Source organism: Pithys albifrons, chromosome 12 (genome assembly GCF_047495875.1).
Source record: "Pithys albifrons albifrons isolate INPA30051 chromosome 12, PitAlb_v1, whole genome shotgun sequence".
Lineage (NCBI taxonomy): Eukaryota > Metazoa > Chordata > Aves > Passeriformes > Thamnophilidae > Pithys > Pithys albifrons.
The window spans coordinates 9,010,233-9,027,153 of record NC_092469.1 but is presented as its reverse complement, the minus strand read 5'-3'; the positions used below and the strand labels follow the sequence as shown (position 1 = coordinate 9,027,153).

The 16,921-nt window shown below is 41.4% G+C and overlaps 1 protein-coding gene across 3 annotated transcripts in view; it reads left to right on the top strand.

Annotated features, from left to right (window-relative positions):
* Positions 1-16,921, top strand: part of ZNF423 (zinc finger protein 423) — a 280,821-nt gene that overhangs the window by 101,510 nt on the left and 162,390 nt on the right. For all 3 annotated transcript variants that reach the window (XM_071567599.1, XM_071567593.1, XM_071567592.1), the window contains exon 3: positions 16,154-16,354. In XM_071567599.1, the coding sequence (XP_071423700.1) occupies positions 16,258-16,354 (97 nt within the window). In that variant the 5' untranslated portion in view covers positions 16,154-16,257. The remainder of the gene's footprint in view (positions 1-16,153; positions 16,355-16,921) is intronic.

Genomic DNA, 16,921 nt, shown 5'->3' with positions numbered 1-16,921 from the left:
CCTTGGTGTTTCCTTGAGGATAAGTTGGCAGTTTGCAACTGATAAACAAGGACTTCTTTAGTTTACTGGTATTTAAGCAGCAGCCTGGTAATTTGGCTGAAAATAACCTCTCTTTTTGGAAGTGTTGGTGCATTTGAATAGAATCCATGCAATATATTTTCCTGATGTAATCTTCCAGCACCTTTTTTTCTGGATTGAAATTTGCAGGTGTAACCTTTGGGTAAAGGCTTATTTCTCTTTGGAAAAGGGGAGAGCCACAACTCTTCCGGGCTCCTACAGCAGGGGAAGTTTATGTTTTATAAATAAACTGATATGCAAGTGTTATGTGTTTCAGACCCAAAAGGTGCTTTTGAAAGCCATGAAATTTTATTGCATCATTATAACCAAAGAAAACATGCTTTTTCTTAAACTTGACTGTTTTAGTCAGTGAGTCCACTGTTACATTTTCTTAATAAACTCATCAAAACTCCAAAAGGAAAACTTGAATGTTTAACAGTGCTTTTTCCTTGTGGTGGAATGATGGGATTTTACATGCCACTTCATCCCCCAGTTTCCCCTCTAAATGCCCTAACACTGCAAGCTGCAGCATTTGTGAAGCAAGTTATTTGCCAGCATAAAATGGAGAGACCCTGTAGGCAAATTTCTTCCCTATTGGTTGGAAGCTTTTGCTTGGATAAAGAAAACCACTGGCATGGTGAGATCTCTGTGTATGTGTTTTAAGACTCTGGCTGTTGTTTGAACCAAAGCCAGAGGGAATTTTCTATTTGAGAGAAATACATTGGGAAGGAACATACTGGTTGTGTGCCTCTGTGTGGTGGTGAGCTGGGGCTGACTGAAGCACCCTGGCAGAAAAAGTCCTCTGACAATGCTCTGAAATCAAGATTTGCTGTTCTATCTGTATATATTTTATTTTCATCTGTTGTGTGAATCTTTAGAGTAAAAGACAACAGTTCTGGGCTACCTGCTCCCCTGCAGCCCCCAATGAGGGTTGGGGAGTGGGGCACAGCATCCGGGTCCTTGGGAGGAGGAGCGAAGGTTTTCCCTGGATCTCTTGTTGTTGAGAGACTTTTTGGACCCCTCGAGCTTGGCATGGTGTAGACTTGTGCTTATTGTTTTTATTTATTTTGGATGAGGGTTACGGGTGACTTAAATGACACTAAATTCCTGTCCCCTGATTTTGTCAGACAAGTGAATGCAAATGGACATAGAGGCTGTTTCCATCCCCAGAAAGAAAATCAGAGAACTATCTCTTATCCAAATACTGAAATCAGATGTTTTCATGGTTCATTAATGTATCATTTTGACAGACTGATTAGTTCCATCTTGACTTAGTTTCACTTATGGTTTTTGTTAAAAGAAATGTGCAACTTGGACTTGAATTAACCTTCTCCCAAGAAAGGCTGTCAAGCCAGTCTTGCTGACACATCCAGGAGATATAACTGTAGCAACAGAAGGATCAGTGTCTTTTCTTCATTGTGAAGTTTGCTTAAAAGTCTCCAAGAGAGTGTTCTGAATTGAAGTTTTCCTCTACAAAATTTTGACAGTATTAAAAAAAGATGTCTGTAGTCTGTCCATCTTACGGTGACAATAGGGAAGATTTCAATTTCACATGTTGATTTAATCAAATAGTTGCAGAAAAATGGTCAGTTTGAAACCCTGTCATTACTTTGTACAGAAGGTGTATCCCATATTGAAACTGAGAAAACTTGGGCTTAAACTTTTGATAGCAGTTCATATCAGACTCTGCGTTTAGCACACAAATCCAGATGACCATTTATCCTGGTAAATGAATGAGAAATGTTCTGTGTAAGAAGCATTTGGCTTCTCTTTTTTGATCGTATTAAACACAATACATTTATTGCCAAATTTCCACAGTAACATCCAGGATGCATATACAAAATCAACAAGGTTAGCCAGGCATAACTGAGAGCAGCATTTGGTTAATAATCTTATGAAAAAAACAAAGTAGAGTAAAAATGTACTTTTTCTGATAAAGGGGAATTGCAGGCGGAAATCTTGCACAAGTTTGTATTAGGCAGATTTGTCAAACATTTTCTGGACAGGATGTTGTAGAAATCCACATTTTTATTCATTTTTTCTCTATATACTGTGTGTGCAGACAGCTGCAATGTTGAAGACATAAGGAATATCACTTCTGCAAATGCTCCTTGCATCTTGGGGTTTGTGTTGTGACAAAAAAGCATAGGTGCTTCTGTATAAGAGAACTAAATTATGTTCCCTTTTTGTTTCCAAAATGTGGTGCTCAATGTTCAAGGTGACGTGTGTGTGAAGTTAAAGTAAGAATTGGTGTTGCTCTTCCTGCAAAATGGCTTTTAAAAAATGGTGACTTTTTAGGGCATTTTTAATGTAATGAGGTTGTAAACCTGTTACATTTTAAATATCTTTCTGAGTTGCAAACAAACCCACAGCTACACCACAGGCACTGGATGTGCAGCGAAGACAGCAGTCAATTATTAAATGAGAAAAGGCATCATAAGAGTTAAGTGACTTTTAGCTTGGTCCTGTAATGAAATTTTTTAAAACCATATCTGGTTAATGAACACTGTGGCCAGGCAGCATAGCTGGCCCAGGATGTAGGAAGTGGAAGTGCTTTAAAAATAGACTCCTTGCTGAGATGGATGTCAGTGAAGGGGAAGGGTCTGAAGCAACCCCCTAACACCTTTTTCTGTACCCACCAAGGGGCTGGGAGTGTGGTGGCTGTACCCTCCTGAGCCGTGGTGTTTGGCTGTTGGAAAAGCCATTTAGTAGGATGGGGTTGTCAACTGTGTGTCTCCTTGCTATTCAGCAACTGAAACATAAATTCCATAAGTTATGGAAAAAAGTTGGGACTGGCCCTCCCCTCCCCCAAGAACCATGCCTTTTAAAAATGGATGATTTTATTTTAGTTACTACTTTTTACCTTGTCAAGGTACACAGGGAATGGGGCTGCTAAAAGAGCACATCAACTAAATTAGGGTTAATTAGAAGTTTTCCCAAATAGCTGGTGCTTCATCAGCAACAAAGCAGCATGTAAATAAATCTAATTTCTCTCCAAATAAACTCTTCACAAGCTTAATTACAACAGCAACAATATCTCCCCCCTAACCCCCCCTTTTTCATTAGTGGGAGCAGCTCATTATGAGCTGTATCTGGTGAGGGCTGTCATGAGCAGTCCAGAGCTGCCCCTTTCACAGGTGTCCTTTGAGGCTGAGGAAGAAGTGGAGGAACTTGCAGTGTACCTGGAAGAGCCCAATTAAGGTAGTTCATAAGAAATTTGAGAAGCAGAAAGCACTGATGGAAAACCCCCCCACTGCTATATTCTGGAGAGGCTTTTGTTAATTACACAAAAAAGTTCCACTATCTGGATTATTTGCCATCCTAATTTCTTTGCCTTTATTACTCATTTACCAGAAAAAATCTGAACTTTGGGGTTTATCCATCTTTTTTGTTTGTTTTTTTTTGTTTGTTTGTTTTGCCATCAGTCATCCTCACAGTAGATCTGAGGGCTCTGCCAGTTCCTGGTGCTGTGTTACCACACTGCTGTCTCCTGCTCTGAAACCCAGGACCTGCCAAATGAGAGGAGGGGCTGAGAGAGACCAGACTTTAAACAGTCATTTAACTTTAAGTCTTATTTGTCCTTTCACACTTTCTTTACCACATAGGGCTGGGAGAAAAAAATGCAGGAATATGTTAGGAGAAAAACCATTATCAGTGCTAAAAGGATCACCACACTGGAGGACTAGTGTAGCTCACTGTTTATTCCAGGGATAAATGGCTGAAAACCTCTACCCAGAAATTAGTTATCACAGGGGAAGTGCAGTCCCAGGTTCTGGCTTCAGCTGGGTGCAGAAGTGCTCTGCTGAGGGCTCATTCAGAGGGATTAATTTATTTCATTTGGTGCCTGATTCACTGTCCTTGGTGATTTTTTTAAGTTTTTTTTTTTTATTTCTAATTCTATTGAAGCCATTGCATTCCTTATTACAGAGTGTCACGTTTCAGCCGATCCTAAATTAATAAATGAGCAGCAGTAGAATAGCATGCAGCACAATTCTAACAGCATGAGCTGCACAGAAGTATATTTCACTTAGCTCCAATTTAAATACTCTGCTTTGCTCGATTTAATTATGTAAAATTACTGAATTAATGGCTTTGTCAAGTGAAACGTGTAGGACTTCAGAGTTTGGTATTAAGGAAAGAAATGGGAAAGGAAATCTGAGGTACGTTAATTTTTGCATGTGGGCTTGTTTTAAACACAAACAGAAATTTACGAAGCCCACAGCCCAAAATCACATAATGTTTTAAAACCAAGGAAGAGAGAATGAGCAGAAAGTGGCAGGAAACTTTCTGAGTTGCCCCTTTCGGGCTTGTGCTGCTCTCCTGGGTGTATGTGCTGGACAGAAGTCTTGTCTGTTTGTGCAGCAGGACTTGGCTATTGGCATGTGGGAGGGAAGACTTTCTGCAGAATCTGATGCTTGTCTAATAGCTTGGCCACCTGTTAAATTCCCTTGCCCGTGCTGCATAATGTGACTTTCTTATCTCTTTTCTGGTTGAGAATCTTGTTAACAACAGTTGCCCTTTTTTTTGCACATTCATTAACTGAATTCTTTTGCTGTGCTCTGAATCCCTGCATCAGGACACTGTGCCCAGCCTGGTGCTGGTGGTGCAGAGAGGCACGTGCTTAATGAGACCTGAGGGCAACATTTCTGAAAGCTTATGAAGTCCTGCTCTTCTGAAGCCATTTGGATGTGTAGGTGCTTAACTCTCATTAATATCCAATTTCAAGGGTTTTTTACTACAGTCCATTGCCACTTGTGGGTATTTGGCTCCTAAATCACTTGGGCTACCTGCAGATGTCCCTCCCTGCTCTGGCTGGAGTGGTGTAAAGGTACTGTTTTCCCAATTTATGCTCGTGTTGCTGGCAGTGCCCAGCTTGGAAGGCTCCCGTGGAGCAGAGGTGTGAGTCTCCACCAACATTATGGTCACAGAGATACCTCAGCATACATTTGGGAAAACCTGGCTTTTTCCTCAGATGCATTTGAAGCATCTTTTTTCCAGAGCAAACCAGATCTGTAGAGATAAAGTCAGTGAGGTTTTTTTCCAAGATGATATTTGGTATTTGATTAGGCCATAAAACTCACAACTTAGGTTGTGGTTCAGATCCAACTCTCTGCACCTTGAGTATAAACCCGAATTTTACCCAAGAAGTGTAACTCCACAAACCCGGCGCCACAGAAGCCTCTCAGATCTTTAATCACAGTTTTGAAGACTTCCAGGCACAGTTATCACGGAAGCAGGTCCCTTTCATGCTCCTTCAACTGCACATTTGTCATTCCCAATGGAAAACAACCTAGGCAGGTTCTGAGCAAACCAAGACCCATGAGGTCAGTGAAATAATTACTGCTTTCTTTAATTTGCCTATGTGTATTTTTCTTCCTGCCCCAGTATGTTTTTTGCCCTTGTTCCATCTTTTCCCTCTGCATCAATTCCACCCCTTGGTTCCTGATGGTTTGCCAAGTGCTCTGTCTCTTACCTTCTCAGTCCTAATGTTCTGGAGTTTTTATAGATATAAAAAAGGAATATAAATGCTACCTGTAGGATCCTGTCAGGTTTTGTGTGGAAGGCATTCCTCTTCAGCATAATTTTTAAACAATCCATATTCCAAGTATGGGAAAAGTGCATTTTGAACAGAAATATATTCAGAGACCTAAGAGGGTAATTTGGATGGAGCTCTTGCTTTGCTTACATCTTGCTCCTGTGTGCATACACCGTGGGCTGCACACCGAGGACATGAATCTTCTGGGACCAGAACTTCCCTGCAGAAAGGACATTTCAAAGCCCTGGAACAATAAAGGAATCTGCATTTTGAATTAGGCAAAGGGGTTTCAAACATCAAAATACATAGTCGCATTTATCACTTATGGTAACTTACGTCATCTGCAATTTTTCTCTCTTTGAAAATCAACAGGTTTATTTTAATAAAGAGTTCCAGCAGCTGCTATTCTGAGCAGAACCAGTCAATACCTTATTTTTGCATTTGATATGCAGCTGCAATAACAAGCCACATGTGAATTTTATTAAGCCTTCTGAATTTTCTGTCTGTTCAGGGAGCTATAGATTTAAGTTTTACAGATATTTGGCTTTCCCTTGAACTAAAAGAAAAAAGCAAACAACCAGAGAAAAAACCCACACAAAACCACCCCAAAAAAACCAGGACAAAAAAAAAAGAAAATCATTCACACCATTTCCTTAAAAGAAAGGAAAGGGTTTGTCATGCCTATGGATTAAAGTGTGATTAAGATGTCCTGTGTTATCTGTGAGTGGAATTCCATGGAACTGCTGGAAACAGGACACTTGCCTTCAACAGTCTTGAAAAACAGTAAGCTGAGTTTTATTAAAATATTCATATATTTAAATAAAATTAAAGTGCTATTTCTGTTCTGAAAATTTACATTTATTTATTAGAGTATGATGGTCAGTATTATTTAGCAGTTGCACATGAAAGCACATTTTTATGAAGAAGTGCACTTCACTTTGAAGTTAATACTTGCTGCATCCTAATTTCCTTGTGCATATAAATGAATTTTATGTCTTGAATGCAGGCATCTAAAATGGATTTTAAATCTTGTTTGATTTGAACCTCATTATTCAAACTGAAGGTGGCAGTTACTCCTATTCAGATGCACCTTAAGAATCTGGAAGTGGACACCAGCATCCTTTTTCCAGAGGCAGATAATCCATTGCACAACAATCACACGTTTTGAGTAAGTGGAGGAAAGTTTTCTGCGGCTGCTTGTGGAGCAGTTTGGGTGTCTGTGTGCTGACATTATTTGATGTGAATGCCACAGAGACAGACAAAGCAGATCTACAGGGTTTTGAGCCTGTCCTTTCCAAGGAGAAGGCCCCAGCATGGAAAAGGGGTGCAGTTTTCCTCACAGCCCTGCTGGGGATGGAGGGTCTGCTCCCCAGCCCCAATGGGCACAGGGAGGGCACCCTCAGGCACGACTGTGATCAATAACTGGGCAGTGTCCTGAAGTTGGGCACTGTGTCGCTAACAACGCTTTGGCACACTCTGGACAGTTCTGATCTCTGCCTTTCATTGCATTCTCTTAAAATTCACTTACAATGCTTTTTGTGTCAGAGAAGTGTTTACATCTCGTATTTACACCATTAAACCGGCTGCCAAACACTGAAGAGCTGATAAACACTGTGTGCTGTTAACACTATAAAGTACAATCCCACTGCTGCTTGCATGCAAATAAATAATAATAACTTAGCTCTTTGTCTGCTTTTCAGTGTGCAAGTGCATTTGTCACATAACATAGTAACACATAAATAATTTTAGTAAGAGCACTAGAAAGGCTGAAACATTACCTGCAGTTACGATTTAAATGAAATTTTACTGTTTGGTGTTGTTTTTTGTGATTACCTTATTCGATTTTTTGAAAATACCCTTTTAAAATTATGTGATATTTAATCACTATTGCTGGGTTAAAAACTTCTCACGGAGTTATTTTGCCTTCCTAAGGACTGAGGGTTTGGCATACAGGCTAAAAGTTACTGTGAAATATTCATTGAATCTCTTCTTGTAGTCATTACAGACACAGATTTCTTTTAAATGTGCTTGGTCAGTTTTGAGGCCACTATTTTTGTTACTACCCATAAATCAGTACTAAGTATTTTTAGTGTCATCAGTAAAAGGTTAATAGAAGCCCATAATTTTCAGACATTTCTCTTTCGATTAGCTGCTCAGAAATTTCCTTAGAAAGGGGGTGTAAATTGTTCCACACCAAAAATTGGAGACTGTGTTCAATTTGTGCATAAATCGAAACTGTCTTTCTAATAGACTCTTCGGAAGGTGCGAGGTTGCCTTCAAGGTAATGATTTAAAGATAAACTGACCCTTGATGAGGGAGCTGGAGTTTCAGTTTAATGCGTTTCTGCAGTTTTCCTTTGCCTTCAGTGCCTTCAAATTCCACACAAATAATTCCTTCATAACAAGTGCCTTTTCAGAAGATGTATGCTGCTGACAGTTAATATAAAATTATTGCCCCTGAATGCATTTTTGTAATTACTTCCCAGAGAACTGTCTTTGTGTTAGAAGACATTTCACACTTTAGTAACATAAGTGTTTGGGGAGAACATGAGTAATAATTACAAGCAGTCTTTCAGTGAAAATAAACCTAAAAATTATAAAAAAAGCTAATGTTAAAGTTGGTTAGAGACAGTGAGGAATTTATTTAGCACATTACGCCTGTCTGTATATTTTCCAAGTTTAATAACCCTTCAGTAACTAAGCTTAAAAAAAGCAATAAAGAACAGAGAAACTGCTTTCTAATTTTTAAGCAATAATGAAACTGAAAACTGATTAAAAGTGACATGCTACTAGAGACAGAATAAAGAAACTTAATCTGAATGCTCCTATAGGAGATTTCTGCTATAATGGAAATTGAAATGGCTCACAGTTTGATCAATACAAAAATTAACAGCATTTAATAAAAGGATTCTATATTATGTCAGCTAAAGAATACTATGGAAGTCTTGATGCAAGAAAACCATATTGTAGGGTGGCTTTGTCTGTGTCAGAGTGATGTGGTTGACTGAGCAAAGCTGATGGGTTTCAGGTCAGATACTGGATGTAAATAGTTACACAGGTTTAGACAGCTTGGGGCCAGGACTGTCCATATAAATAGACATTGTTCTGGTGGTTACTACGCACATCCCACCAGTGAGGCTGGATTTCCACGGAGGCAGAGAGGGTGCAGCTTTGCTTTCACTAGAGAAAACAGGGCAATTACACCATGCGTACGTACCTATAAATGTCTGTGGTATATCTCTATGCCATATAGAGAGAACTACGTACAGATGTGGGTGGGTTCAAGTGAAAGCAAGGCACTGCAAGTCAAGAAGTTACATGTATTATCCATTTTGTGTGTGATGTCTGTGACTGGGCTACAGCAAAGGAAGGTGCAGTGAGCTGCCAGTCCTCTGCCATGTGTTCCTGTCAGTTTCCATGCCTTTAAACTCCAGGTAGACTCTTGAAGTGTTCTTAATCTGCTGCTAACTTAAGAAAGCTATATCCTGTCGGTGAAGGAAGATGACCGTTTTCCCTGTGAAATGTTGGTGTAAGTAAGCTGACAGAAGGATGCTGAGAGGAGGCAGCTTTGGGGCGTGCAGGGCTGTCACGAAATTCTGTGAGAGGTGCCAGCAGAAGCAGCGGCGGTGCAGGCACCGGTTATTACTGAGTGTGCTTGGAACCCCTTTCTCTTAGAGCATGTGTGGCAGTGGCAGCAAATGTAGTTCAAAAATAGTTCTTCTTTGCTAAGTTAAAGAAGAGTGCAGAGAACTGTCTTCTTACTTAGAAATTAGTATGATTTAATACATACTGGTGTGTAATAAGGCTCTGCTGTGAAATGTTATCATGTGCAATTCCTAAAGTTTGACTTTTGTGTATTTTATAGTAAGCACGCTTCACACAAAATAGTATTATTGGTATAGGCTGTGATTTATCCTGCGGGTTATTATCCAGAGAGATACCTAGCACTGAGTACTCCCTCTCTTCCCTTGCCTTTCCAAAAGAAGCTCTTGTAGCCACCATTGCTGCTTGTCAGTGCAGTCTGCTGTCAGAGCCAGACAAATGACAGCTTGGAGAGGCTGCAGTGGCCATAGCCCTAGGAGGGCACGAGGAGGTAACAATATGCAATTTTCATGGTTCAAGGGTAGCCTTATCCTACTGTTCTTCATTACAGTACTGCAGTGAGATCAATTTTATTAAGTTGTAAGTCTTAGGAGGCCAACACCATTAACTACATGCTGGATCAAATAATTTTTTTGGTATTATGATTGTTTTTTCCTCTTGTTGAGGGAAGGCAAGATCTGATACATGCATCTCTTCAGCCTGAGAGAAGCATTGCATGGTGACTGAGTGTCAGCAGGACTGTGTGCTTGTGCTTCTCTCACTCTGCCCTGTCATGTAGTTATCCCGTGTGATTTGATGTTGCATGAATACACCGAGGCATTTCACATGTTATCCTTTCTGGCTCTTTGTTTTTCAGCTGGGCACCTTTTTTCTTTACCCCATGTGGTTTGACACCATGTGGAAGTGGTGTGATGCACTGCATGATAGAGCCCCAAACCTGCTTGCTTTTGATGCACGTAGTGATGATTCAGTGTGTGCAATGAGCTGCCTTTGATACCTGGTCCTGGTCCCACAGCTGGGATGCAATCCACACTCTCTGACCTGGTTTGCTTGGCTGTAGCAGGTTTTTGGCAGCTTTGTGTGGGTACAGTCGCCGAGGTTACAGCAGCTCACGGAAGGGCCCTGGCACATTGAGAGGTAGCATGCACACACCTGTATTCAAAATGCAAGTGTCTAAAAGACATATTTTGAAATGTTAAAGAACCACAAAATGGGGGTACCCAGCAAAGACAAGACTTTTCATCCTGTGGGAAGATTTCAGCTGAAGAAGTTTGTGTTTTAGTTACTGAAACACGAGTGGCTTTTTTTGCATCTGGTCATTCTTCTTTGACCAGAAGTACAGAGAACTTTGAACTCTCTATGTGACAGTGCTATAGAACAACAAAAATGTAACAAACCATGTAAAAGTAGAGACCTCCCCCACACTGCTTTGGCATTTGACACTGAGTGAAACGTTTACTAATGAACGTTTAGATTAGGCTTTTCCTTTAAGTCATTTGTCTCTTTTGTTCTCACTTCCTAATTATAGATTAAATTTCCTTTCCTTTTGTCTTGCCGGGGAGCTGAGCAGCAGCCCTGGGGCAGGAAGGCGGCACCCGTGGGCAGGCGCACCCAGGGCTGGCACCTCGGGGCTCTGCCCGACCCCAGGAGTGGCAGTTGTATGCCAGACCCGACATTCCTCCAGCAGTCAGCTCGTTTTTCTTCAGTGTCATTACTTTTACCACTTGTCTTGTAACTCAGGAAAATTTCTAGGAATTACCGTAGCCCTTTGTGAGACCTTCAATTGTTTTCATTTGGACCAAGGCAAGGAATGAAGAGATGCCACATCCCCACTCTTCATTTTATCTTTTGCCTTCCAGCTGTGGGACCTGGGCAGTGCCTCTGTGTGTGTGTGTGTTAATGCTTGTGTGATGCTTTGCACAGCATAACTTTGCAGCCATAGCTCTGCGTGGCTAAGTTGCTGGAACAGAAAGTGCTGCCTAGCACTGCATCACTGGATGCCTGCTGAAAAGAAGCAACTCTTGATGGAAGCCCTGTAACCAGATGTATTTAAAGTCAGACATGACCCTGCACTGCATAGCAGAACAACCAAACAGCAATACTAGATTTAAAATAAATCCCAGCTTTTAAAAGTCCTCAGGCTTAAAAGAAAGTTAAAGAAAGGCTGCAGAAAATTTACTAGCACAAAGACAGAATGGCTTGCCTGCCCTGTATTGTGCTGATAAAATAAAAACTTTAAATTGTCTGTATTTGATTCCACAGCTGAAAAAATAAGTTAAGAGGTTGGTTTCTTTTATAATTTCTCTGGTCCATGTGTTGCATGGTGTTACCCATTTGTAAATGGCTCGGTTGAAATTGTAGGTAGGCATCAGCATCACTTCCAGTGTAGGTCTGACCTTCTTTTGCTTTCAGTCTTGCATCCCTGTCTGAAGTCCCCAGAGCAGTTTGCTGGTGCTGGGCTGTCACTGTGGTCCTGGGCTGAGGCTCTGCCGTGCTGAGCCCCAAGCACAGTCCCAGCCTGGTGGCAGGGCCGTATATCCCAAGCTGACTGAAGCAAGTGGAAATTTGCTCGACTTCAGTGAGGCCTGAGCTGAACATGGTACATGTAATCTGTTTTAAAATATTTGGCTTTAGGAGTGCGTTGTTCCTGTAACAGAGCTGTTTTGAACACAGCTCAGAAGGCATTTCTACTGACTGCAACTTTCAAACTGGGCCTTTGGGAATTCACTTCTCCAGCTTTGCCAAGTTTGCCACATTCCTTGGACCACCAGGTCAGGCAGGAACACTCCCAGTTCTTGCTAGGTCTGCTTTGAAATAGTAACTTTCTAGAGCATAAGCTGTACAGAAAACCTAAGAGTCATTAACAACATTAACTTTAGTGGCAATTAAAATAACATATTCTTGACTGCTGGCCAGATTGTTTAGGTCATAGGGTAAGATACTCTTCTTGTGCAAAGCCCTGCAGGCCTTCCACTGTGAAGGGGGGAAAAAAGAAAAACAAAAAAGTCCCCCCCAACCCTGTTTCCTGACATTTTGGGTAGTGAGGGTGATCTCTCATGTTGTATCCTCCCTTAGTCATAAAAGAAAATTGTTAGAACCATTGTTATATATAGCAGGTTCATTTAAAAATTGCTAATAACACTTTAGTGAAATGTGAGGTCCTGTTTTATGCCCTATGTAGAGTTGATTAGTGATCATTTATCCTGAAATGTGGTGCCAGCAGCTCTGCTGGTGTTTGCCATGCCCCTGCTCTCTGCACACCACGCCAGTGGCAGGTGAGACCCATATGCCTATGGGGCTGTGCTGCCTCCACAATGGTGTTCCGTGCACAAATTCCTCACAGGTTGGTAACTGTGATTATCTAGCAATCTAGACAGAAACTACTTACTATTAAGTTCACTAAAATCTAAGGCTTAAAAATCCAATCTTAAAAATTAACTGTGTCAGTAAATACATATATCTGTGCTTGATGCTACAAGGCAGATGTTTGGATACTGCGGAAGCTGCTATTGGCTCTGGCAACCCAGAAGCTGTTTTAAGGGTAGTGCACAGACATGTCCCCTCAGAACTGTGCCCAGTTCCAAAACCACCCCTGCTCCTGGTGCCAGCAGTGCCTTGGCCTCCTGTGGTGACCTAGCCCCCTCCAGCAGTGTGCCCATGCCCATCCTGCCTGGCTGCACTGTGGTTGGGGTGCTCCTGCAGTTGCTGTCTGCAGGAAAATCGCAGGTTAAACTTGTGAAGTCCAATAGCAGAGCTCCTCAGAAATGAGTTCCCGAGGAATGCTCAGGGCCTGCTGTCCTCATCAGGGAAACTGAGCTCATCATGGGAGCAGCTGGGATGTGTTTGAAGCCTTTTCTTGCTGGATGGACCACCCATTCCCATCAGTGCCTTGATGCTTACTTGTTGTTTTGCTCCCCTGGGCAAGGAGCTAGTGTCTCCCCAGGGCCACCCGCACCCACTGGCAGCTTGTGGTCAAAATAGTCAAGACAAAGGTCAAAACCCAAAGAAACACCACAGATTTTTCTCAGCAGTTTTTGGTATGTGCAAGGCAAGCACCGAGCATGCAGCTCAGCACAGGAATCTGAAGACCATCTTTTTTGAAGGACAGTAACACCAAGGTGTGGCAGACATGTACAATTCCTTCAGCTGACCAAAACAAAAAAAACCTCATTGTGAAACAATGTTGCATTTGCTAAATAATTTTGCAAGCTTCACTCTGTGTTATTTGACATACAAGTCTGTCAAGCAACTACACTTTTGAGAAGTTTGCCTGGAGGATCATATTTCCCATTCAACAGGGAATTAAAAAATGTTTCTGGAATTTTGCTTTGCAGTCGGGAATCTATTTTCTTATCTCACATTGTACAATTTATTTTTCCTAAAGCAGTGTGCTAAATTATTTGTTATTGTTGGACTCACTCGAGCAGCTTTATCCCTGGTGTAGTCACAAAGTATTGGAGTAAAACCAAGGATGAATTTGTCACAGTGTACTCACCAGATCAGCTGATCTTTAGGTTAACTCTCAAAAGACAGAATTTTTGCTAAAAATATTAGTGAAGGTCCCTTAAAGCTCCCCAAAGTTGCCTAAAAGCTTTCTTCTTCAGGCTGGCAAAGTCAGTTCAGAAGTGCTTCCCTGAGGTCTGTGTCAGCAGGCAGCATGGAAGAAGGTGCCAGTTCTTCAGGTTAGATTTATAAACCTGGACTATTTTTATAGGTGTCTATCTCATAAAATTGAAGAGTTGATACTCTGATTTATTAACTATCAAGTTTGCAGAACATACAGGCTTTAAAAAGATTGAATGAGCTAAAATGTTTGTGATTGCAGTCTGGGATGAGACCCTGTATAAAGGCCTGCCAAGTAAATATGACAAAATGTGATAATTTGAATATGTACATTAAATGGTGGGTGAAATAAAGCAAAGGTAGCATAATTCTAAATGTGATTTATTTGGTGAAGTAGTAGCATAAAGAGAACCAGAATCATGGTTTTTTTCGTTACAATACATTTTTATTTAAGGAAGAGTCTATAAAGCATGAAGTTCAGCTAGAGGCGTTTTATTGAATAAACATAGTACAGATGATGACTTACACTATGGAGTGCTTAGTGAGTGATACTTTTTATAACTAAATCCTTAAATTCATTACTGCTGTGTAAGTGGCATATGTGATTTGTTAAGACAAACATTATATCTAGCTCTTAATGGAAATTTTGTAGTAGAAAGGTATGTATAATTTAACAGTAAAAGAATCTGAAAATGTGCAGATCAGTTAACTGCTAAGAGGGATGCTGTGACACACCACAAGCAGGCACTGATTTTTAATATTTCCATTACATTTCGAAGGGTACGTCATGTTACGGGTGCTCCATGGAAAACTGCAGAGTGTTTTACACCAGCTGATTTATGTTGCCATTCACAGAGTACAGGATGGTATGAAATGTGCTCTGGCTGGATAGTGGTAGCAGAGCTCTAGTAATGTGTGTGTCTGAATTGCAGTGCTTGTGGTAACCAGTTTTTGTCTTTAATAAATTTTATTTTCAGCTTTGTTTCATGTTCTCAGTGTTGGTTGTCCTTAATCTTTTTGGTGCTGATCTAATTTTAGAACAATTCATCTTTCTGTTTGCTGTTTTTTCCTTAATGGCTTAAAACCCAAATACATCCCAAACCAACGAGATTGCATGTCCTTCCTGCCTGGCTGAGAGCAGCTCCTGGGCTTTTGGGGTCAGCCAGTGTGTGAGGATCTCTTCTGCTGGAAGAGCCTGTGGTTCTGTCTCACTTTGCTGGATGACTTCCCAAATGCTTCCATCATACCAAAAGGGGTGTATTAAGAGTGTGAGTTCTTGCAGAGGTGGGTGAAATAGTGCAGGTGTAGCACCTGTGGTTGTGTTGTTTGTGGTGGGGGCACATGGGTGCAGAAGAGGCAGAGGCATCTCCATTTCAGCTGGTCACCAAAGCCTGGTCAACATGGCTGGTGTGTCTAATGGATTCCTTCCCTGGTGAGAGGGCAACAGGGGCTTAGAAGGACCTTTTCAGCTCTGCTGGCTCTCCAGAGAGCCCAAGTGAGGCTTGTGCTGCATGGAGCCATTGGACTTCAGGCATGTCCACTGTCACCAAGGGGGTCCTGGAGGCAGGAGGATGTGGCTGCAAGCCTATACCTCATGACAGGCCACTGAGGGCATGCTGGGGAGACTGCCTGTGACCAGCTGTGGTGGAGCTGCCACCTGCACAGCCACCGGGTGCTTGACCCCCCACCCTGGGGTGTTTCTGGAGCTGCCAGAGAGCTCAGTCTCCCTGTGCACCAATGCACATAAAAATTTGGGGGGTTTTTGGCAAAGATGTATGTGCTAGCCCATGCTCTGGTCACAGACCAAAATAAAAAAAATCTGAGAGACTTGCAAGTCAGATGCAATGTGTCTCACATTTCAGCATAATGTGAGGCTCATCTGCCCAACCAAGTGCCTCTCGTTAGTTCAGCAGGACCTCTCACGTCCTGGGGTACACATGTGCTTTGGGATCTTCTGCTAGAGCATTTTTTGTCTTGTTGTTACTAATATTGGGGCTTGGAGGCGGTGGGAAGAGGAGAGCTTTGTGAATTAAAATTCAGCACATGCCTTTTCTTTGCGGGCTGTAATTAATCTTGCCAATTTTTAAAGCTTTGAGAATCTGGTTAAGTGATAAAACACTAACAACTTTATATGACAGAGAGTTAGAGGCTCCCGCTATACACCCACCAGAGAAGATTAGGAGAGAGCGTTTGCAGGATTCGCAGTAAGCAGCAGAGAAATACAGTTGAGAATTGTTGCACCACATGATATAAAAACCACATTAATATAATGAAAGGTGTCGAGAATAATGTGAGAGCGGCTGTAATTAAATGTATCTTAATAAGTGCAACATCCTTCTTAAAGCTCTTATTTTTCAGACCTCTCAAACTTAGAGGATGTTCTTGCTGTTGGCAGGTGGCCTGGGAGGAGAGCTAGAGAGCGAAGCGAAGGACAGCCGGGCCCTGGAAGAGAGGAACAGTGTGACGAGCCAGGAAGAGAGAAATGAAGAAGATGAAGACATGGAGGATGAGTCAATTTACACCTGCGATAACTGTCAGCAGGACTTCGATTCACTGGCAGACCTGACTGAACACAGGGCACACAACTGTCCTGGAGGTAATGTTAAACTAGCTTTACAGTTCTGACAGGTGGTTAGCTGGGTAATTGGACATAGCAACAGCTTGAGGCCTCAAGTGAGATTAAAGAATTAATAATGTAATTTTACAGTTAATGTAATTTTATTGTGGTGCCTTGGGTAGCCTTTGTTCACTCCTTTAATAAAATTAAAATAAAAGCAACAGCTTTCCAATTGGAATCTGTCAGTAATTACGTTAGACAAAAATGTTGTGGGTTTTTTTTAATGCTAAAAGTTTCAGGCAGGTATTTTTCTCTCTCTCTCGAAATGTAGAAAGATTAAAAAAGTTAAATGACAGAAGTGTGCAAAACTCCCAGGAAGAAAGGCCTCTGAACCCCGTAAAAGAACATGACGATTTTTGAGATTAAAATTCATAGTGCAAGTTTTGTAATCCCACCCTAAAAATACACCATTCTCCCTAGGTTATTATTACATTGCCTTTTGAATTTTATGGAAGTGAGGATGGCATCAGCTTACGCTGATCTTGATTTTACTTTCTGTAGAGGAAGAACAAGCTCAGAGCACTGGTGTGAACAATTGCAACATAT